The following is a 23,860-nucleotide window of genomic DNA, read 5'->3' as shown; positions in this document are numbered from 1 at the left end:
TCGTAGTATTCCACCTGCCCCACTCCCACGGAACACGGGAACGGCAGCTATTTAAGAGCTACAGATGCCGATGCAGATAACTCGGCAGGGGTAGGGGATCTCCCTTCTCAGTTATTCCCGCAGGACTTTTGCCCTGGGTCTCCTCACAATTTGTTTACAGCCTTCCCTGCTCCCTTGGGTACCCCCCCCTCAGGAAAATTTAAAGGGCCAGCATCCTTTTTCAGCTGATTTTATTTTGTTATTACATAAGGTATATTTAGCTAGCCTTATGGCCATGGGGGATCCTGAGCCCCCTCCGGGGCGGCCTGGGGCTGGGCTCTCTCCTCCCATTCAGGTTCCTAGGCCGGATCCTCCTGAGGTCTCCCGGATTCGGGTGGTCTGGGAAGGGTCCAGTTCCGGGAGCCAGGGTGCGTTGCCACTGGCAGATCTGCTTCAGGTGGATGTGGATGAGGATTCTGAGCGTGTGGCCCCGGTGGAAAGGGATGCTCCTCGGGTCCTTAGGCTCTTTCGTAGAGATGAGTTGGAGCCGATGATTTCATGTCCTAGCGGAGTTGGGCATACCGGCTAGTCAGACGCTGATGCCTCAGGATCAGGGCACGGTGGATCCGGTGGTGTCTGGTCTTCTCCCCTGGCTAGGACTTTTCCTTTTCATCCTATGTTGCTCCAGCTAATGTTTTAGGAGTGGGATACTCCGAAGCTAGCCTTCACATAGGCAGAGCTATAGAAAAATTGTACCCGCTGCCGGACGACTCTCTTGACCTCCTTAAGGTTCCCAAGGTGGATGCGGCCGTATCCGCAGTCACTAAGCGTATGACTCTTCCGGTGGTTGGGGCGGCTGCTCTTAAGGACCCTTAGGATAGTAAGCTTGAGGTGCTTCTCAAGCGAATCTTCGAGGTATCGGCTCCAGGGTTTCGAGTGGCCGTTTGCAGTAGTTTAAAGCAGCGCACGAGTCTCCGGTGGGTACAACTCCTGAGTGCCAGAGAGCTCTCCCCGGAGGAGTCGGAGCAGGTTGATCATTTGGAGGTGGCGGTAGCATATGGGGCGGATGCCTTGTATGATCTGCTTCGTACGTCTTCGCGTACTTTGGCTTCTGCGGTGTCAGCCCGCAGGCTTTTATAGCTCCATAATTGGTCGGCCGATGTTTCCTTCAAGTCGCAACTGGGTGCTTTTCCGTTTCTGGGAAAATTACTTTTTGGAGATGATTTGGAGCAGCTCATTAAGTCCTTGGGGGACAATAAGGTGTATAAGCTCCCAGAGGATAGGCCAAAGGCTTCCAGAGGTTTCGGCCCTTCCTGGTCGCGTTTTCAGGGGCAGCGCTGTTTTTGCCAGTCTAAGGCGGCTCCGTTTGGCCAAAGACAGTTGTCAGATCACAGACTTGGTCTCATTCCTTTCGTGGCTGTAGACCCACCCAAGACAGCGGTGCCACAGGGGCGACAGGAGTCAAGTCCTCCCAATGAAATTGCGCCGGCCCACTCCCCTGTTTCGGTCGTTGGGGGGCGGCTGAACCTGTTTTATGAGGGGTGGGTCAAAATAACGTCGGACCATTGGGTTCTAAACATTATAGAACACAGTTACGCCTTAGATTTTGCTTGTCTCTTACACTTTCTGGTGATACCCTGCGGGTCCCTGGAGAAAAGGCTCCAGGTGGCTCTCATGCTTCGCCGGTTGTTAGACCTCGGGGTTGTCGTCCCGATTCCTTCAGACGAACTTCAGACCGGCAGATATTCAATTTATTTTCTGGTTCCAAAGAAGGACAGGTCCTTCCGTCTGATTTTAGATCTGAAGAAGGTCAACAAGGCTCTGAGTACCCCGTTTTTGCATGGAGAGCTACATTCCTTAATCGCCTCCGTCCCTCGATTTGACGGAAGCATACCTACACATTGCAATTCGGAAGGACCATCAATGGTATCTCTGGTTTATGGTCCTCGGCAAGCATTACCAGTTTCAGGCACTTCCCTTCAGGCTGGCTACCGCTCCGTGCACATTTACCAAGGTGATGGTGGTCGTGGCGGCGGCTCTCTGTCACCAGGGGATCCTGGTCCATCCCTACTTGGACAATTGGCTCATTCGAGCGAAGTCACTGGAGCTATGCGAGGCGGCAGTTGCCAAGGTCGTGCATACACTTCGCGCTCTGGGTTGGATCATCAATGTGGACAAGAGCCCGTTGTCCCTTGTCCAAGTCCTTGAGTTTTTGGGGGTGAGATTCGATAGTCGGATTGGGAAAGTCTTCCTGATGCAGGAATGGATAGACAGAACGGATAGACAAACTCATGTCGCAGGTTCAGCATCTCTTGTCCCTTCCAGTTCCCAGGGCGTGGGACTATTTACAGGTTCTTGGTTCTATGGTGTCTACTCTGGAGTTGGTCCCAAGGGCTTTCGCTCATATCGGGCTGTTGCAAAGGGTTTTGCTCTCACGTTGGGACCCCAGGTCGGAGGCTTTTCAAGTCCCCTATCCCTCCAGGAACCGGCCAGGTCCAGCCTAGTTTGGTGGCTGAGCCCCGAACACTTGTCCCGGTGGGTAGATCTGGAGGTTCCCCAATGGACTAGTGTGACAACGGATGCCAGTCTTTCTGGCTGGGGGACAGTTTGCCAATCTCAGGCAGTGCAAGGCCAATGGATGCAGCAGGAAGCGAAATGGTCCATCAATCGTCTCGAAACCAGGGCATTATGGTTGGCCTTGCAGCAGTTCTTGCCTCTGGTTCATCATCGGGCGGTGAGAGTGCTCTCCGACAACGCAACGACACTAGCATGCATCAACCGGCAGGGAGGCACAAAGAGTTGTTCCGTAGCAGCAGAGGCGGACAAGTTCATTGCCTGGGCAGAAATTCTTCTCACAGGACAAGCAGGATGGTAGTCCTCACATGTGGGTGACATCATCTGATGGAGCCAATCATGGAATACTTTTGTCAAGGTTTCTAGAACTTTGGCACCTACTAGGCATGGCAATAACCCTGCATCCAACACGGGTCTCCCTTCAGTCTCTTTTTTCCACTCAGCTAATAGCCACGTGTACTTTTGGAGCACGTCACAGTTCCTGACTGGAAATTTTCCTCAGGAAATTATTTTCAAAACTTGTAAAAGTTTATACCCCCTAGGGGGTCTCCCTTCTTCGCCGTCAAATACCAGATCATGCGGTAAGTTTTCCACCGTTTTTCGGTCGGTTCCCAGCGGGGACCTCTGTAGGCCTTGTCGGCGCCGACTGTGGCCGGCCTAAATTTTTCAACGGCCACGATGGCGACGGGTTTTCGTCAGTGCCCTGACTGTCCGAGGACTATGTCAATCACGGACCCTCATTTAGTCTGTGTTTTATGCCTCGGACCGTCGCATGACGTGGAGACATGTACCGATTGTGCCCAAATGACCCCGAAGGGCCATAAGGCATGGTTGGAAAAGATGGCACTTTTATTCCATCACCAGTCTCCGCAGGTACCATCGACTCGATCCTCACCGAAGCATCGACGTCGCCCCAAGACTGAAGACACCCGATCGCTTTCCCAGTCCTCAGCGTCTACATCATCGATGCCGGAATTGGGGAAAGCGGATCATCGAGAAAAGCACTGACATAAACATCAACGGCCGGTGCCCTCTGCTTCCGCTACATCGGTGGAGCCATCGACGGAACCACCGATGACAAAGACCCAAGCTGAGGAGCATCCTGGGCCCTCGAAGCTGGTGCACCGAGGCGTCCCATGCCTTCAGTGGAAGGGGCTACTGAGTTTCCACCGGGATCGGTGGACCCTCCGGTACTGCCCATAGTGCCTCCCATTCCAGACCTGGGGCTCACCACCCCAGCACTCCGAGAGGAATTGCACAGGATGGTGCAAGAGGCTGTGGTCCAGGCGATCCAAAGCCTTCCGCGACCACCGATGCCTCCGGTGCTGCTGCCTCTCCTGGATAAGCTGGATCTGTTCATTGGTGCCCTACCAGGGGCACCGAGAAAATCACAGTTACCAATGATTCCATCGATACCCATCCCACTTTCATCGGGAGAGGAAGGATACATCGCCGGAGCCGGTTACGGGGCCTTCGGGAGTACCACCATCAAGGCCATTGGTTCCCAGGCATCCGGTACCGATGCCGGATCTCGAGTTCTCGATGCCAAGACCAGGTCCCTCAATGCCAACACCGATTCCTGTCCAACCTCGACCTCCGGCTGGAGAAGTTCCAAGTTTTCCACTTGGACCACCGAGGGATGCAGGGGATCAGCCCTATGATCCCTGGATGGATGATTCCACAGATACCCAGGACTCAACAGAAGTTCCTTCGGAGCCGTCTCCTCCAGATGAAAGGCACAAGTCTCCGCTGGAAGACCTCTCCTTTATTAATTTTATAAAGGAGATGGCAGAGACTATCCCCTTCTAACTGCAGATGGAGGAAGATTCCAGGCATAAAATGCTAGAAGTCCTGCAATTCCTGGATCCCCCTAAGGAAATCATGTCTGTCCCAGTTCATGAGGTGCTGCAGGACCTGATGCAGCGCAACTGGGAGCATCCTGGGTCGGTTCCTCCTGTGGACCATAAGACGGACGCTAGTTTGTCTCCCTTTGAAGAGACCTTCAGATAACCTTTGATTTTTCCTTTTATTTTTCCACTATTCACAACTCTTTTTCTGCACATCATCTTATTTCCTCCTCTCTAATTGATACAAGCACAATTAATTTGGATCGATCATTTGTTGACCTTTATTACTTGTGACCTTTATTACTATGTAATTCAAATTGTTTTTATTTACCTTGATTACTATGTAATTCAAATTGTTTACTTGGTTATTCATTTCTCTGACTATGTTACTTAAAGTTTCTTAGACGTTCATGGTTCCATGTAATGCCTACAGGCAAGTTTTTGTTCATTGTAAACCGGTTTGATTTGCATCTAATGTAGGAAGATCGGTATATAAAAACTAAAAATAAATAAATAAATAGTTACCTAGTCCAGCCTTCCCCAGGATTTCAGAAGACGCAGCTAGCTCATCAGTCGGTGGTGGTGGAGTCCGCCCAAAAGAAGGCCAAGCGTCCAAAACCCCATTCTTCAGCGCCACCTGGCAAGGAGCAGAAATTCCTCGACGCTTTGGGCCGCAGGATATTTCACGGGGCCATGCTTATCTCGCGCATCGCTTCATATCAATTATATATGACCCAGTATACCCGTATCCTGTTTAAACAGCTACAGGATTTTGGAGAGTCCCTTCCAGACCAGCTTCAAGACCAGCTAAATTCCATCATAAAGAAGGGATTTGACGCGGGAAAACATGAGGTCTGCTCGGCATACGATGTCTTCGACATGGCCTCCTGTTTATCTGCGGCTGGTATCAGCGCCGGACGCTGGGCCTGGTTAAAATTTTCTGATTTCCGTCCTGAAGTGCAGGATCGGTTGGCCAACCTCCCCTGCACAGGGGATAACCTGTTCAGCGATAAAATCCAAGAGATGGTGGCCCAGCTAAAGGACCATAATGAAACGCTTCATCAGCTCTTGGCAGCTCAGGCGGATCTTTCCACTCCATCCAAACAATCCTTCCGGCGCAACACTAAACGGACGACTTACAGGACCCGTAAATATTATCCACCAGTGTCTCGAGGTCACCCGTCCCGGCTTTTCCAGAAGTCCACAATGCGCCTGCCTCGAGCTCAAAAAGCTCAGTCTCCTTCCCAACCTGCTCCTACAATGGGATTTTGACTCCCAACTTCAGAGCAAGGGTCATCCTCCATTGCCCAATCTACCTGTGGGCGGCTGCTTATGCCACTTCTCCACCAAGTGGCTAACCATCACCACGGACCGCTGGGTGCAAGCAGTCGTCACTCAAGGCTACCATCTAAATTTCCTCTCCATTTCGTCGGATACTCCACCTCGGCCGGGGTGGACCTCTTCCGCAGTCTTCAACTGCGGAAGAATATCTCTTGCTGCAGTCTTCAACTGCAGCAAGAGATATTCTCCCTGCTGCAAGCGAATGCTATAGAACCCGTTCCTCTTGCCCAAAGAGGGCACGGATTCTACTCACGATACTTTTTAATCCCAAAAAAGACGGGAGGAATTCGTCCAATATTAGACCTAAGGGCCTTAAACAAACATCTTCGAAAAGAGAAATTTCGAATGGTAACCTTGGGCTCTTTGCTTCCACTTCCCCAGCAGGGGGATTGGCTTTGCTTTCTCAACCTAAAAGACTGTACATGCACATTGCAATTACCCCGACTCACAGAAAATACCTCCGCTTCCTTGTAGGGAACCAACGTTTCCAATACAAGGTCCCCCATTCGGCCTAGCGTCAGCCCCTCGCGTGTTCACGAAGTGCCTAGCAGTAGTAGCTGCATACTTAAGAAGACTGGGCATTCATGTCTATCCATACCTGGACGACTGGTTGCTGAGAGCTCAGTCATCGGACGGAGTACTTCACTCCCTCCACCTTACAGTGCAATTACTACTCTCATTGGGATTTCTAATCAATTATCATAAATCTCACCTGACTCCGTCTCAGTTTCTCTCCTTTATTGGAGCAGATCTTGACACGATCCAAGCAAAAGCTTTTCTTCCCAGGGACCGAGCTCACACACTGGCGTCGTTGGCGCAGAACATGAGTTCTCGTCAAACCACAATGTCTCGTCATCTACTAGTCTTGCTGGGGCATATGGCATCCTCGGTCCATGTAACCCCAATGGCTCATCTAGCCATGCGAGTAACTCAATGGACATTAAAGTCCCAGTGGTCACAGGCACATCATCCAATGTCCAACTTTGTCTACATCACCAGGCGACTTCGTCTCTTACTGGCATGGTGGATCCTGGAGTCCCATCTACTTCAAGGTCTGCCCTTTCAAGCTCCAGGACCTCAAATAATCTTGACGACCAATGCTTCCAATCTAGGTTGGGGAGCACATGTCAACAACCTGCAAACTCAGGGAACCTGGTCAGCAGAGGAGTCACAACATCAAATAAATTTTCTGGAGCTCCGAGCAATCAGATATGCTCTCTCTGCGTTTTGGGACTGTTTGTACAACAAAACAATCCTGATCCAGACGGATAACCAGGTAGCAATGTGGTACATCAACAAACAAGGAGGAACCCGATCCTACCTCCTTTGTCAGGAAGCAGTACAGATTTGGGCTTTTGCTCTATCCCAGGCTATGCTTCTCAGAGCGACCTACCTGGCAGGTGTGGACAATGTTCTAGTGGACAATCTCAGTCAGGATTTTCAGCCCCACGAGTGGTCTCTCAACCCTGTAGTTGCGGACAGACTATTCCGGAAGTGGGGGCGTCCAACCATCGACCTATTCGCGTCTCCGCAAAATCGCAAGGTGGACAACTTCTGCTCTCTCCATCGAAGTCACAACGTTCCACCTCGGGACGCGTTTGCCCTGTCCTGGGGGAAAGGTCTCCTTTATCCTTTCCCACCACTTCCTCTCATCAGCAAAACTCTCGTGAAGCTATGCATGGACAAGGGTCTAATGATTCTCATAGCCCCCTACTGGCCACGTCAAGCTTGGTTTCCAATCCTTCGGGATCTCTCCCTGTGTCCACAGATTCCTCTAGGCTCGGACCCATCCCTGATATCTCAGAGGAATGGCCAATTGCGCCACCCCAACCTTCAGGCCCTGTCACTGAAAGCTTGGATGTTGAAAGGTTGATCCTTCAGCCTTCCAATCTTTCTGAATCTGTATCTCAGGTCCTCGTAGTTTCACGAAAGCCTTCTACGAGAAAGTCTTATCATTCAAAATGGAAAAGATTCTCGTTGTGGCGCACTTTAAAAGGGTTAGATCCTTTTACCTGCCCCACGAATCAGTTTTTAGACTACCTCTGGCATCTCTCGGAGTCTGGTTTACAAACCTCCTCTATCAGAGTGCATGTCAGTGTGGTGGCCGCCTTCCATAAAGGTACAGGGGATGTCTCTATCTCAACCCAGCCCCTGGTGGTGCGCTTTATGGAGGGGTTGCTTCACCTGAAGCCTCTTCTCCGTCCACCTACCCCATCTTGGGACCTTAATGTGGTTTTGGCGCAGCTCATGAAACCTCCGTTTGAGCCTCTGCATTCCTGCAAGTTGCGGCATATCACTTGGAAGCTCCTTTTCCTTCTAGCGTTAAAGTCTGCTTGCAGGATCAGTGAACTGCAGGCGCTGGTTACATACCCTCCTTACACAAAATTTCTTCATGATCAAGTGGTCCTTCGCACTCATCCTAAATTTCTACCGAAAGTGGTATCTGAGTTTCATTTAAATCAATCCATAGTGCTGCCTACTTTCTTTCCAAAGCCCCACTCACTTCCTGCTGAGTGGGCTCTCCATTCCTTGGACTGTAAACATGCGCTTGCCTTTTATTTGGAACACACTGCAGGCCATAGGAAATCCACCCAGCTCTTTGTTTCCTTTAATAAACTCAAGCTGGGAACCCCGGTCGGAAATCAGACCCTGTCCTCCTGGTTGGCGGACTGCATTTCCTTCTGCTATCAGCAAGCAGGCCTTCCGCTTCAGGACCGAGTTAAAGTGCACTCCATTAGGGCTATGGCAACATCGGTTGCACACCTTCGTTCTGTACCTCTCGTTGATATCTGCAAAGCTGCAACCTGGAGTTCTCTTCATACCTTTGCAGCTCACTATTGCATAGACAAGGCTGGTACACAAGATTCTATCTTTGGACAGTCTGTTCTACGCAATCTATTCTCAGCGTATTATCCAACTTCCTTCTACACCCGCTGGGATATTCAGGCTGCCCGTCTACCAAAGAAGCACCCCTGTTGTTGTGCCTATTGCACGTCTTTGGGTGTTTTCGGTACATGCGCAGGCATCCTCAGCTTGTTATTCACCCACATGTGAGGACTACCATCCTACTTGTCCTGTGATAAAGCAGAGTTGCTTACCTGTAACAGGTGTTCTCACATGACAGCAGGATGTTAGTCCTCACGAAACCCACCCGCCACCCCGCAGAGTTGGGTATGCTTGCGATTTATTATGTTATTTTTCGCAAGCTCTTTTTTGCTGTACATAAGACTGAAGGGAGACCCCTGCTGGATGCAGGGTTATTGCTATGCTGGGCTTGCCCAGTAGGTGCCAGTCAAAGATCTAGAAACTTTGACAAAAGTATTCTGTGATACTCCATCAGATGATGTCACCCACATATGAGGACTAACATCCTGCTGTCCTGTGAGAACACCTGTTACAGGTAAGCAACTCTGCTATCTGCTCAGGATAGCGGCTTCGCACATTGCCGGAGTAGACAACATACAGGCGGATTTTCTTTTTTTTTTTATATTTATGCATTTTTCACAAAACAGAAAAGGTATTCCAGGTTTACATCATTATAAATATAACATGATTTCTTTCCCAATAATCCTTATTATAATCCCTGTTTATACCTATTCTTATTATTAATTTTTAAACAGGTAGGTATATAAGATTCCAACCTAAACCGGAACATTACATCAATTAATGGAAAAAGAAAAAAAAAAGAAAGTAACCTTATTCCAACTTATCCTGAGTTGGCTGAGTTGGAGTGCTACCAGTTCCCTGGTTAAGAAAAACCTTAATTGAGATGGCTCAAAGAAAAGATAGCGTGAGTTATTCAGATATATCAAACATTTACAGGGGTATCTAACTGACATTGTAACCCCCAAATGCTTAACTTCTTGATTCATATCAAGAAATTTCCTCCTTTGGATTTGAGTAGACCTTGTTAGGTCTGGGAAAACCCAGATCTTATAGCCCAAGTACAATTTGTTTCTATTGCAAAAGAACAAGTTCAATACAGAGTCTCTATCCATTGATAACACAAAAGTCACCTGAAGAGTGCCTCGATATTGAATCTGTTCCTCTTCTGTTGTTTCCAAAAAGGAGGTTAGATTAATATCTGTTCCCAATACTAGTTCAGCCGTAATCCTCTGATCTTTCTTTGTTGTTGTTACAAAATAAATGTTAGAAATAGATGGAAATGGTTCTTTAGAAAGTTGCAGAATTTCAACCAGATATTTCTTAAATTGTTCTCGAGGAGAGATTAATTTATGTTAAAACATTTTTATTGAATTGACACACATAGGTAAACAAACAGGAATCAGAGACATATTGTTTCTTATATATCCCCAATACTCCCAGTTATATCTGCAATCATACTTGGCTGTCAATTGAAACTGAAATCCCCCCACTCTCACCCACTATCCCCCCAACAAGACCTTCCACCTCAATAGAACAGAAAATCCAGTGACGTCCACAAATAAAGAGTGTGTAGCGTCCGAAGCCCTAATTAGTCATTCAATATCAGACTACGTGCCCGATGTGGTAATGCCTGTAAGTATCCGTTCCAAACCTGAATGAAGCGACGGCGTTGTTGTGGGCAGGTCTTGGAAGCCAAATTGTCCATTTGCATCATGCGATGTAGATGAATGTGCCACATCCAAAAAGAGGGAGAGGCAGAGTCTCTCCAGGTGATGAGAACAACTTTCTTCCCAACCGCAAAGGCTTTTCTCAGAAACCCACGAAGGCTTTGACCTCGAACAAGCGGGCGAAGAATACAATCAAATAAAATCATATATGGAGATAGAGGAAGATTAATCCCTAATAACCGCCTTAGGTAACCCACAATGCTCCCCTACAACTCTTGAATGCCCGGGCAGGCCCAGAAGATATGAGAGAGGGTCCCTGTGGGAGATTGGCAACATGGGCAAGATGCAGTGGGTGCCAGCTGGGCGTGAAAGGCTATTTGTGGAGTTATATAAGCCCGGCGAAGCAGCTTGAACTACATCTCCCTATAGTACATGGCACTGGTGAGTTTAGTCAAATTTGTCATACAAGCCTTGAAAACTGCTACCGGCACCTGAAACACTCCATCCCTATTCCATCATTCCACCGAAATTTGGTAAGAATCTGTCGCCAGCCCTTTTATCAGCCTCTGATAATACAAAGATAGAGACGGCACACGTGGGCTGTCAAGCATGAAAAAACTTACAATGTTTTGAAAGTGAGATGGTAATTTTTGAGAAGGTGGGATGGAGGTGACATAGTGTCAGAGCTGCAGGTAACTAAATATGTGAACCCCAGAGAGCCCATATAGATTCTGGAGCTCTGTAAAAGAGAACATCATCCCTGAAGTATCAAACATATGGCCTAACATGGTGAGACCCTTAGCCCGCCAGTCCCTAAATACACGAGATTGGGAGCCCGGTGAAAATTCCAGATTACCAATAATGGGCGCCAAAAATGCACAAAATGTGGGTAATCCCAGCTGCCGAGTGAAAAAGCGCCAAGCATGATGAATGGGCGCTATTAACGGATCCTGACGTAAATCACTAGAAAGCGCTTTACCAGGGCACATAAGTACATAATGTAAGTCTAGTGGGGCTACTAAAGTATGTTCCACCAAGGGGGCCACAAAATGTGGATCCTCTGAGATCCAATCTCGAGTTATGCGCAGGTTAGCAGCAATATTATACCGGAACAAATCTGGGACCCCCATTCCCCCCAAACCCCACTTCAATTTAAGCCAGCTCAAAGGGATTCGAGCCTTCTTACCCCTCCACAAAAATGTACGAAGTAGTTTATCAACAGTCCCCAGGTCAGTTTTGGTGAGAAGAAGTGGGAAGTTCTGCAGCACATAAAGCCACTTAGGCAGGAGAGTCAATTTGAATAAATTAATGCGGCCCCCTAAAGAGATGGGGAGATCTCGCCACTGGTTTAAATTGTCCTTCGTCAAATTTATTAGTCGAGGAATATTTAAGGAGTAAATACTTTTCATATCAGTTCAAAGAAAAACCTCCAAATATTTGAGAGAGTCTGTTGCCCATTGTAAGGGAAATCTTCTCGACCATCGTTCTCTGAGAGTGGACGGGTAGGCCAGAGTTTCTGATTTGTCCCAGTTGATTCTCAGACCTGAGAATGAACCGAAGACTTGAAACAAATCTAAAAGGGCCGACAAAGACTTCTCCGGGGAGGTAAGAAAAACCAATACATCATCTATGAAAGCAGAATATTTAAAAATCTCCTTTTTCGTCTGGGAGTAAAACTGCACCCCCCCCCCCCCCTCGAATGTTCGGGGACGCCTGCAGCACCAAGAGCAAGGGCTCCATAGTAAGCAAAAATAAGAGAGGAGAAAGTGGGCAGCCTTGGTGGGTGCCTCGCATCACTGAAAAAGGGGAAGATAGCATCCCATTCACCGAAATGGAAGCCATAGGGGCATGATAAAGTAATTGAATGACTTGAAAAAAAAACCCCTGGAATCAAAAGAGTTGAGTAGCTGAAACATAAAACTCCATTCAACCCGATCAAATGCTTTTTCGGCGTCCAGGCTCACCTCCAAGAATGGAATATCCGAATGCCTACATAATGCCATCGCCGCAGCCACCCGCCTGAGATTAGTCAAACCGTAACGCTTTTTGACAAAACCCACCTGACTGGCTTGAATCAGAGTCGGCAGAATGTTCCCCAAGCGATCCGCCATAATTTTGGCCAAAAGTTTATGGTCGACATTCAGCAGTGAGATAGGGCGATAGGCGGATGGCATCAATGGGTCCTTACCCGGCTTTGGGATTAATGTTACATGGGCTGTGTTACCATGAGGGGGAAATGAGCCCTGGTCTATCAGGTTGTGAAATACCAGAGGGAGAAGGTTACTGAGAGGGTCTACCAAACATTTATAGAACTCAGAGCTGAAGCCATCAGGCCCAGGCGTTTTTAGCTTTTTGGCTTGGTGAATGGCTGTCTGAACCTCATCCACCATGATAGGTTCATTCAACCAACACTGTTGTGCTACCGTAATTGAAGGAAGCTGAAACTTGGTACAAAATTCGCTCCAATTGTCCTGATTCCACCCCTCAGACTGATATAGGGAGGTATAATATGCCTGAAAAGTTGTTAGAATGTCAGGCGTGTTGTTTACAATTTGGCCCTTGGAGGTCCGGATTGCTGGAATAGAACGTGAAACCTTAGCAGATTTGATCAAACTGGCTAGCATTTTCCCCGTCTTATTCCCAAACTGATATAGCTTGAATTGGTAATATAGGACACTCTTTTCCCTCTCTGATAGAGGAGAGAATTCATCGCCGTTTGCAGAGAGATATAGGCTGCTCGATGTTGGGGGGACGGCAAAGCCACGAGGGCCCGTTTGGCTTTTTGTAATTGTGTACTTAGAAGTAAAAGCCTCTTATCTAAGGACTTTTTCCAGTGGGCAACATAGGAAATTATGTCACCCCGTAGTACCGTCTTAGCAGTCTGCCAAAATAGAACGGGGTCATCACTGTGCTGCGCATTAAGTGCTGCAAAATCTTCTCACCTCTCCCGGATAAAGGCCTGAAAAGAGTTGTCCTCCGCTAAAAAATAAGGATATTGCCAGTGGCGCATTTTTGGGTCTGCAGGGTTGGCCGTCAGTTCCAGCCAGATGGGCGCGTGGTCGGAGATGATAATATCTCCGATTCCAGCGGTAGAAATTTTAGAAAAATAATGTGCACTTACAAAGAAATAATCTAGATGGGACTGAGTCGCATGCACTCTAGAAATATGGGAGAAATCGTTTTCAAATGGATGAAGTGTCCTCCACGAATCCACTAAATGTAAGGTGTGCTCCAAAGTGTGAAGTTCCTTACTGGGTTGTCCAACCTGGGCCACCGCCGAAGTTCTATCCCACTCATGGTCTCATAGAGCGTTGAAATCCCCTCCCACCACCAGTGCCCTGTCTATATACGGGAGAAGCAATTTGTGTAATTCTTGATAAAAGGGAGCTTAGTGTGTATTCGGTGCGTAAACACAACAGAATACCATAAGGACCTGGTTTAACTCTGCTTCTAGGATCAAATACCTGCCATTTGGATCTTTAATTTCATTGGAAACTTGAAACATGAGATTCTTTCGAATTACAATAGCCACCCCCGCAGATTTGGAACTGGCAGACGCAAAATGAACTCCTCCCACCCAACTGTGGCGTAATTTGGTATGTTCCCCATCAGTTAGATGGGTTTCTTGGAGAAAAGCAATATCCGTAGATTTCCTCTTTAAGGTTTGTAAAATTTTAGACCTTTTAATAGGAGAATGGATACCACATACATTCCAAGATACTAACATAGGGCCATGATTAGCCATTTTCATAGACAAAAAAGATTAGTAGAGCATAGTATTCCAATTTTAGAGTAGGAGATGGCCATCCCAGCAAAGACCATCCCTTCAGCAATCGAACCTCATTTACTTGTGGACACTGACTAGTGTGGAACTCATTCCATGAACCCCAAAACACAGAAGGCGGCTCTTGAGAGCTCTGAAATTCCCACCCCCCTCTCCCACCCCCTCCTCTAAACACCAATCCCCACCCACCACCCTCTCCTGCCCCTTGATCAAAATCCCCATCCTATTCCTAGGAATACAATTAACCCCTCTAGTGGAGATCACTTGGGACGCTAAGGCTCCCCTCTACACCAACCCACCCCACCCCTAAGTATATGTGAAGTTAATGCCTCCCCCCCCCCTTTTTTTTTTTTTAGGAGAGGCATGGAATCCCAAACTAAGAACCCCAAACAAGGTTTAATATTGGTGCCAAACCAAATTGACGGTCACAAAGCATACAAACTGTATACAGTAAACTGGGAGTGACCCTTCATTACAAGCACACATTAAAAGCAGTCAGTTACAACCCAAAAACTGGACCATAACAAACAGATGGCCGGCAAACGTGTAGAAAGGAGGAAGGAAAAAGAAAAACAAAGAAAAACATTTCCACTTTGTTAGTATGATGTTTTTGGGGGGGTTTCCCTCTTTCCCTCCCTCCTTTTATTGTCCTCCCCCCCCCCCCTCTTTTTTTTTCCCCCGGAACAAAGGGAGTCAGCATAGACTAAGCACTGTATCTGAAGAAAAGGGAGACAAAAAACACTGGGAACCCAAACCAGATCCAAAACGCGCAGAGGCACTTCAGACAAAATATCCAACAGGCCATCCATACAGCAACCAACGAAGAAGGAATCACCGCTGCCAGAAGCAATTGAGCGCTACTCGGTGAACAAAAAGCCTCAGGGTGTCTCTCCTGCATTTGTTGTTGACCCGGCGAGAGAAGCGATATAGTCTCGAATTTCTGCTGCCTCTGTGAACCATCGGGGACCGCCGGGAGTAGATACCCTCACCTTGGCCGGATATACGAGGACCGCACGTTGGCCTAGATTGTGGAGCTGAGCGCAGAACGGAGAGAGGGCTCTGCGCTGTGCTGAAAGTGCCGCAGAAAAATCTTGAAAGACTAGGATTTTCTTCCCGTCATAAGAAAGAGTCTTCCCTCCTCGGACTGCTTGTAAGACTGTCTCTTTATGAGTAAAATTCAGGATCTTTACGATAGTTACCCGTGGCTTGACTTGCTGAGCTCGCCGCTGGCCTAGACGGTGCACTCGTTCCACTTGTAGTGGACCACGTGATTCCGGGATTTGGAGCTCGCGATTCAGCCAGGCCTACAGGGTTACAGCTAGATCTCGCTCCCCCAATTCCTCCGGTAACCCACGAACTGGAGATTCGACCAGCGAGACCTATTTTCCAGGTCTTCAAGCCGATTAGTATGCTGGGCGAGCAGAGCTTGAATGTTAGTGACGTCAGAGCGCATGGTATGGAGGCCATCTTCAGTCTCCGAGACTCTGTGCTCCATTTCTTGAAATCTGTTTTCATAGCCAGAGAGAGAAGAGTTCAGGTCTGCAATTTGGTTGGAAAGCTTTTTAAATTCGGATTCTAAAGCTGCTACCACCGCTGCCCTTATGTCAGCCCAGCCCATAGGCCTCAGTTTCTCTTGGTCCCGATCTTTATCTTTCTCTTTTTTGGCAGTGCGAGTGGACATCTTGGAAATTCAAAACAATAACCTGGAGAATATCAACGCGAATTGGTTCGGGTCCAGTGCGATCAACACGCTGTGATGGACAGGGATGGGGTTAGTCGGTGCAGCAAGGAGCCAGCAGAGGAAGGCTACATCCGTTCCCCTGCACAGCGTCCTCAAGGAGAGATTAATTTAACTTTAAGGAAATTTAAAACCCGTAGGTTATGATATCTGGCAGAATTTTCTAAATTCTCAATCTTCTTCATAATAACATTTTCTTCTTGTATCATCTTTGTTTGTATTTCCTGAATAGAAGAAGATTTAAGTTCTAATTCTTTTATTTTAACCTCATGAATATCCAACTTTGGCTCAATCTCTTGTATTATATTCTGGGATTTTTTAATAGCCTGTGTTAAAGAGGCTATTGAATTCTGTATTGTCATTAAGGCTTCCCATACTGTTCCCAAGGTAACTTCCTGTGGTTTGATCATTCTCAGGGTTGGTAGCTCTCTGATTCCTCCATCCTGACAAATTACAGTAATCTTTGTAGATTCATTTGCAGGTTCCTCACAATTCTTTAAGTTGTTAATTGGGGATAACATCCTTCCTTCTGCGCCTCCAACTTTAGCACCCTCTGTTAAAGACTCAGTAACAGCTTCTGCAACTGGCCTGGACTCCAAATTTATTGGGTCCATCCTCCAGCTCTGTGCCTGGGTATGGATGCTCATAGGTGGTGAGGGAGTCTCAGGAGCCCCAGGGCTTAGTGATGTTTGAGTGTCCAAGGGGGTCTGAATGTGCTCCTCATCCGTCTTCCCAGCAGATGCTCCTGGGGTAGATACATAGGTTGGAGCAAACAACCCATCAGTGGTTGATTGAGAAGGTATGGGCATGGTAGTTGCAGAAGAAACTAACCTCACCCTGCCTTTTCGTTTTGTATGAGGCATAAACAAGGGTTTCTTGCTCAGCTTTCTTAGAATTCAAATTGAGGAATCCTATATACAACGGAGGCAGTTGAAGAGGAAAATCATCTCAATATATTTTTGTAAATAGGAAAATTACTCACATTTAGGTAGAGGAGCTCTCATGACCAGATTTCAAATCCAAAAATGTAAAATTTTCTGGAAATCAACACAAAGCCACGCGCCCCTTAGGTGGCGCACCGGCGTCGACTGCGCGCCGCTGAAGCTCCGTTTATGAAGGCCCTCACTTGGGATCCTCCCTGATGATGTCAAGGCCAGCATTCGAGTCTCTGTGTCGTCGGGGCTAGGACAAAAGCCTTACCCCCGGAATCCACAGTATGGTAAGTTTCAGGAAAATTCTGCAAACAATGGTCCTCTCCTCCAACTCCTACAGGCGGATTTTCTGAGCCGTCAGAGATTGGATCCCAGAGAATGGAAGCTGTCTGGCGAGGCATTCGCGTTGATATCTCATTGGTGGGGGATTCCCCGTTTGGACCTACTGGTGACTTGGGGGAATGCCAAGGCGCCACTCTTCTTCAGTCGCAGAAGAGAGCATGGAGTGGAAGGGGTGGATGCTCTTGTCCTCCCATGACCTCATAACATTCTGCTCTACGCATTCCCTCCTTGGCTTCTGGTAGGCAAGGTCTTGAGAAGGATAGAAGCCCATCCGGGGTGAGGTGGTGCTGGTGGCTCCAGAATGGCCATGTGGAGGCCGTGGTTTGCAGATCTCCTCAACCTTGCAGTGGACGGTCTGCTCCGTTGGGTCATCTTCCGAATCTCCTGCAGCAGGATCCAGTATTTTTCGACCAGGTAGATCACTTTTGTTAGCGGCTTGGCTTATGAGAGGCGGCAGTTGAGAAAGAAGGGGTATCTGGATTCGGTAATTTCCACTCTTTTGCGGGCTCGCAAAACTTCCACCTCTCTTACTTATGTCCGAGTCTGGAAGGTTTTTGACTCTTGGTGTAGCAGGTCGACTGTTTCCCCTAGGTGGGCCTCAATAATCCACATTCTAGCCTTCTTGCAAGAGTGTTTGGCGAAGGGGCTAGCTTTAAGTTCTCTACGGGTTCAAGTGGCAGCATTAGGCTGTTTACGCGGGAAGGTGGACGGTGCGTCCATAGCGGCTCATTCGGACATGGTTCATTTCCTTCGAGGAGTTTGAATTTGGTCCTTAGGACGTTGTATGAACCTCCTTTTGAACTGCTCAGGTGCGTCACTCTGAAGGACCTTACGCTCAAACTGTGTTTTTGATGGCTATTTACTTGGCTTGGAGGGTTTTGTAAATTCAGGCTCTATCTTGTCACGAGCCTTTTCTTAGGTTTTCCAATTGTGGCGTTTCTCTTAGAATTGTTCCGTCCTTCCTGCCTAAGGTTGAATTGGCTTTTCACGTGAACCAGTCGGTTGAGTTGTCTGCGTTCCTGGATTTGGATCAGAAATCTCCACATCCTCGTGAATTGAAGCGTTTGGATGTCAGGCGGGCGCTGATGCATTACTTGGAGGTCACTAATGATTTTCACCTGTCGGATCGCCTAATTGTCTTGTGGAACGGCCCCAGGAAAGGGCATAAAGCTTCCAATGGTTGAAGGATGCTATTGCTTCAGCGTATATATGTCATGGGCGAGCAGTTCCAGAGGGTCTTAAGGCTCATTCGCTCCGTTCTCAGGTAGCGTCCTGGGCAGATCTGTAGGGCGGTGACCTGGAAATCTTTGCATATCTTTGCTCGGCATTACCGTTTGGATGTCCGGGCTCCCGACTCAGAGAGTTTTGGCAGCGGTGTGCTTCGAGCGGGGCTTTCTAGGTCCCACCCCATGTAAGGCAGCTTGGGTACATCCCGGCAGCCTGGGCTGATCCGGGTATATACAGGGAAAGGAAAATTGGTTCTTACCTGCTAATTTTCATTCATGTAGTACCACGGATCAGCCCAGACACCCGCCCGTTTTTTTTATTCCGCTCGAGAATGTCAATTTTTTTCTGTCATACTATATAGCAGGATGAAGATTTCACAAATGAGCTTATTTTATCCATAGTTGATTCTCATAATTTTGGTTTGACCATTTAAATTTTGGATTCCTGTTTCCACATTAATTCTGCTTTGATACTGTTTATACTGAAGGGGCTGCAGGAGGCGCATCCTACTTACAGGGGTGCCCTTCAAGTTTTCTCTGTCTCCATGTGCTGGAAGGGAGGCATAACCCAGCAATCTGGGCTAATCCGTGGTATTACAGGAATGAAAATTAGCAGGTAAGAACTAATTTTCCTTTGCCACGTGATAGCTGATACACAACTAGCAAGCTACAAACAGATGCATGGTTATGGTAAATGAATGGAAAATAAGAACTAGCCCTTTCCTAAGTATCCTACCAGACAGGATTTACTACATCGTATTCAAACCAAATCAGTGTTTTGGTCAGTGGCTGGCTGTCACTCGATTTATGCTCTGCAAAAAGCTGTGTTGTCCAGTACGGTCTACCTAGGAGGCAACCAACAATGGTTCACTATACAATGTGCAAAATGTCACGACATTCATTAAGAGGCATTTGTTTTCAGAATGCTCCGCAAAATGTTTCCAGGTTAGGGGACTGGGTGAAAAGGAAACCCAGTACTGTTCTTTATTTCTTAGGTGACAACCTTCAGACAGCTGTTACCGTTGCCAAGAATTCTAGCATGGTGTCTGAGGAAAGTAAAGTCATTTTGGTTGAGGCCTGTGAAGAAGAAGGAGGCACCTCAGCATCGATCACCTGGAGGCTAATTGAGGATTGTAAACATCTTAAGCTTGTAAGTAACATCCATGGTAGCTTAGCAATTGTAATCAGACAAGGGCCCCATATTCCCTTCAGTCTACCCCAGTTGCAGCTGCGTGCTATGTGACTAAAGACCCAGCTTAGATCACTGGCTATTGCCTTCCCTTGCTCATACCATATCCCCACCCTCTACATTGTTTCAATCATGCTTGAAGTCTTTTGTCATTTTGTACACCGCCCACTTCCTGCTGGTAGGCAAACCCAGGTATCCATCCACCACTTTCTGAGCACAGCAGTATTTCCTCACGTTTCCTCTAAGCCATCAAGACTTCCAAAGTTCAGTGCAAGTTGCTGCCACTCCTTCCCCCCAATAATTTCTCTGTTTTTCATTTGTGCGTTTCAACATAAAGCTGTTATTTAAGTGATCAGGTTAAAACTACTATATCTGTGTTTACAAAGTGCTTCATTTCAAAGCATTGTACATTGACGGGGTTGGTGAGTGGATGATTTTGAGCAGTCCCTGTATTTACAGAGGGCATGGTTATTTTTACCACAAATGCTCGGTAGCTGATTTCTACATGGGTGCGCACACTCCAAGTGTCCATGCACTTTGCATTCATTATTCGTGCAGCAGCACAGAGGGGAGGAGAGTAAACATCATGTCCATACGCTGCTGTGCTTCTCCAACTTAAAAAGGGAGAAAGGAATGCCCCTTTATATTGGCGGCTATAGGTCCTGTATCTGCTTTTTACCTACTCCAAGGAGGGTGGTTTTGAGATTTATTTTATTTATTTATTTGACATTTTCTATACCGATCTTCATGACAAGATTCATATCAAACCGGTTTACATGGAACTAAGGGATTAACAACATAACCATATAACAGGAAGGCCAAAGCACAGTTACATATAACAGGGAGATTGAACTTGGGGGCTAGAGTAGCCAGGAAGTAAAAGGATAGCAAAAACTAGAGGTAGAGTACATATGTATATACTGGGGCTGGACCGAGAATCTAGCCAATTGGGTTGAGTCTGTTTGAGATGTATGTTGATATATTTGAACTTAAGGGAAGGCTTGGCGGAAAAGCCAAGTTTTAAGTTTTTTTCGGAAGGTTAGAAGACAGAGTTCCAGTCTTAGGTCCGTCGGCAAGTTGTTCCAGATGACGGGGCCAGCTGTGGAGAATGCACGTTCTTTGGTGGAAGTTAGACGCGTGGATTTAGTTGGTGGGACTTGAAGGGTTCCTTTATATGTTTCTCTGATGGGTCTTGCAGAGGAGTAAAGTTTGAATGGGATCTGAAGGTTAAGAGGTAGTTGGTCGTGGATGGATTTGTGGATTATGGTGAGTGTCTTGTGCAAAATTCTGTATTTTATTGGCAGCCAGTGCAGGTCTCGGAGGATGGGTGTGATATGAGCTCCCCGGTTAGTGTTGGTTAAGATTCTAGCTGCTGCGTTCTGGAGCAACTGTAGTGGTTTGGTAGCGGAGATCGGGAGCCCTAAGAAGAGAGAGTGTTGCAGTAGTCAGTTTTAGAGAACAGTGTTGACTGGAGGACAGTTCTGAAGTCCTGGAAATGAAGAAGGGGTTTGAGTCTTTTCAAAACTTGAAGCTTATAGAAACAGTCCTTGGTGATGTTGTTGATTGATTTCTTTAAGTTCAGATGGTTATCAAGAATTACTCCTAAGTCTCTTACTTGAGTGGTCTGGGGGTTAGGAACTGTCTGATTGGTGCTGTCCGGGTGGTCGGGGGAGATAAGGATTTCTGTTTTGGCTGCATTGAGAACCAGGTTCAGGCTGGTGAGTAGGCGGTTAATGGACTTAAGGCAATTCTCTCAGTAGTTAAGCGTTTTTGGAAGGGATTCTTTTATAGGGATCAAGATCTGAATGTTGTCTGCGTAGAGGTAGTGTATTAAGTTTAGGTTTGTGAGCAGCTGACAGAGGGGTAATAGGTAGATGTTGAAGAGGGTAGGGGATAGAGAAGAGCCTTGGGGAACACCTAGAGTTGATTTAAAATTAGGGGATTCTTTGTTATTGATTCTAACCTTAAAGCTTCTGTTGTTGAGGAAGGAGTTGAACCATCTGAGGGCGTTTTCAGTTAATCCGATGTCCGAGAGGCGATCTAGAAGGATGGTGAGGTTCACGGTATCAAATGCCGCAGAGATGTCTAAGAGGACAAGCAGGAATGACAGCCCTTTGTCTAGGCCCAAGAGAATGTGGTCTGATAGTGAGATGAGGAGGGTTTCTGTACTGGATGATTTACGGAAGCCGTACTGGGAAGGGTATAGGATTTTGTGTTCCTCCAGGTAGTCTGAGAGCTGTGTGTTCACCACTTTCTCTGTGAGTTTCGCTAGGAAAGGGAGGTTGGAAATGGGTCGGAAGTTGGAGAGTTCTTTTGTGTCCAGGTTGGGTTTCTTCAGGAGGGGTTTGAGGGATGCCGTTTTTAGCTCATCTGGGTATATTCCTTGGGCTAGAGAGCAGTTTATGATATCAGCCAATGATCTGGAGATAGCACCCGGGGTGAGGAGCAGGAGTTTAGTTGGGATGTGGTCCGTCGGATAGCTGGATAGTTTCAACTTCTTAAGGGTGGATTCAATCTCCAGAGGGGTAGTGGGTTCCAAGGTGTCGAGGGTGGCTCCACGGTGAAATGTAGTGTTGGAGTTTAGGGTTGGGGGGATTGAGTTGGTGGGGAGAAGCGCTAGTGTGTTTGCAATTCTATCCTGAAAGAAGAGAGCTAGCTCATTTGCTTTGGATTGAGCCTGGTCATCTGGGATGGTAGGGGCAGAGGGTTTAGTGAGTTGGGAAACATAGGAAAACAGGGCCCTGGCATCGTATTGAATGTCATGAATTTTGCTGGCATAATAGTCTTTTTTAGCCTGTAAAAGGGAGATCTTGTAAAGATGCATGGTGCGTTTATAATCGGCTAGTGTTGTGGAGTTGGGGTTTTTCCGCCAAGTGCCTTCCTTGTGTCTGAGGTCTTGCTTCATCCGTTTTAGTTCTGGTGAGAACCAGGGTTGTTTTCTTTTTTGTGTCCAATTGATAGTTTTCGTCGCTTTGGGGCAAAGTTTGTTAGCTACCTACTCCGTGATATTGCGCCAGGATAGAAGTGCTGCTTTGGGGTTGGAGATATCCAGGTTAGGGAGTTCCTTGGATAGATATTCACAGAGCGTGTCGGTGGCACATGGTTTCCTGAAGTGGATGGTGGAATGAGGTTGTGGTTGAATAGGGTTTACTTGAGTCTTGAGAATAGCTGATATCAGGGAATGGTCGGACCAGGGGACAGGGGTGCAGTCTGGAATGTTATTGGATGATAGGTATGAGTTTAAGAAGATGAGGTCGAGAGTGTGTCCTGCTTTATGGGTGGGTTTATTGATAATTTGTTCAAAGCCCATTGCCCGGAGTGTGGAGAGGAAGGTTTCACAATTGGGGGAGAGTGGGGAGACGTCGACATGCAGATTGAAGTCCCCCAGAATCATAGCTGGTGAATCTATGTTGATGTGTTTAGCAATGGTTTCTATAAAGGGTGAGGTATCAGCGTCTAGTAATCCTGGCGGGGCGTATACTAGGAGAATTTGAATATGTTTTGACTTGAACAGACCTAGTTCCAGTTTTTTGGAGGAGGTCTTGACTGGTTGCTGGCTGAGATTGAGTTCTTTTTTGGTGACTAGGAGTAGACCGCCCCCTCTTTTTTGAGTCTTGGGATTGAGAAAAAGTCATAGAGGTGTATCGGTAGCTGATTTATCAAGGGGGTGTCAGAACTTTTTAACCAGGTTTCCGTAATGGCGCAGACGTCTGGTTTGGAGTCCAGCAGATAATCGTTAAGGATGTGGGTTTTCTTTGTGAGGGACTGAGCGTTGAAGAGGGTTAGAGAGAAAATCGTGAGTCCTAATAGCTGGGTGAAGGGGGAGATCATGATTGGGATGAGTGATCTTGTTGTATGGCTTGGGGACATACAACAAGTGGTGATGGTAAATGATAGGGATGGGGTAGGATTGCATGGTGCCTTCTCGGATGGTGTGGAAAAGGGGGGGTTGTCGCATGTATGAGTTGTAGATAGTGGATTTTGTGTCTCCTGTTTATGAGTTAGTCTTATAGATGATTGCTGGTACTTGGATGGAAGAGTTTGGAATTCCTTGTGTGTGGTGAGATGTCTGAGAGAATTGAATGAGTTATTGTCTGTTGTGGTAGTCTGGAGTCTGAGCAGGAGCGGTAAGGTGCTTGGAAGGGTTGCGAATGGGCCGTTCTGGGAGATGCTGGCATAAGAAATGCTGATGGATGCTATCTGCTGTGAAAGTTGGGTGAATGCTGAGGTGAGGCTGGTGGATGCTGAGGTGAGGCTGGTGGATGATGGCAGAAGCTGGCAGAGCTGGGCGAGAGAAGCAAAGACTGTGAGACTGCTGGATGAAAGCTGGCAGAGCTGGGCGAGTGAAGCAAAGA

General features: G+C 47.3%; 1 protein-coding gene across 1 annotated transcript in view; it reads left to right on the top strand.

Moving 5' to 3' along the window:
- Positions 1 to 23,860, top strand: part of LOC115099257 (probable cation-transporting ATPase 13A4) — a 257,489-nt gene that overhangs the window by 130,721 nt on the left and 102,908 nt on the right. Inside the window, exon 19 of the mRNA XM_029616766.1 lies at positions 19,312 to 19,466. Within this exon, the coding sequence (XP_029472626.1) occupies positions 19,312 to 19,466 (155 nt within the window). The remainder of the gene's footprint in view (positions 1 to 19,311; positions 19,467 to 23,860) is intronic.

The sequence above is a fragment of the Rhinatrema bivittatum genome, chromosome 9 (genome assembly GCF_901001135.1).
Source record: "Rhinatrema bivittatum chromosome 9, aRhiBiv1.1, whole genome shotgun sequence".
Classification (NCBI taxonomy): domain Eukaryota; kingdom Metazoa; phylum Chordata; class Amphibia; order Gymnophiona; family Rhinatrematidae; genus Rhinatrema; species Rhinatrema bivittatum.
This window is presented reverse-complemented; position numbering and strand designations above follow the sequence as displayed.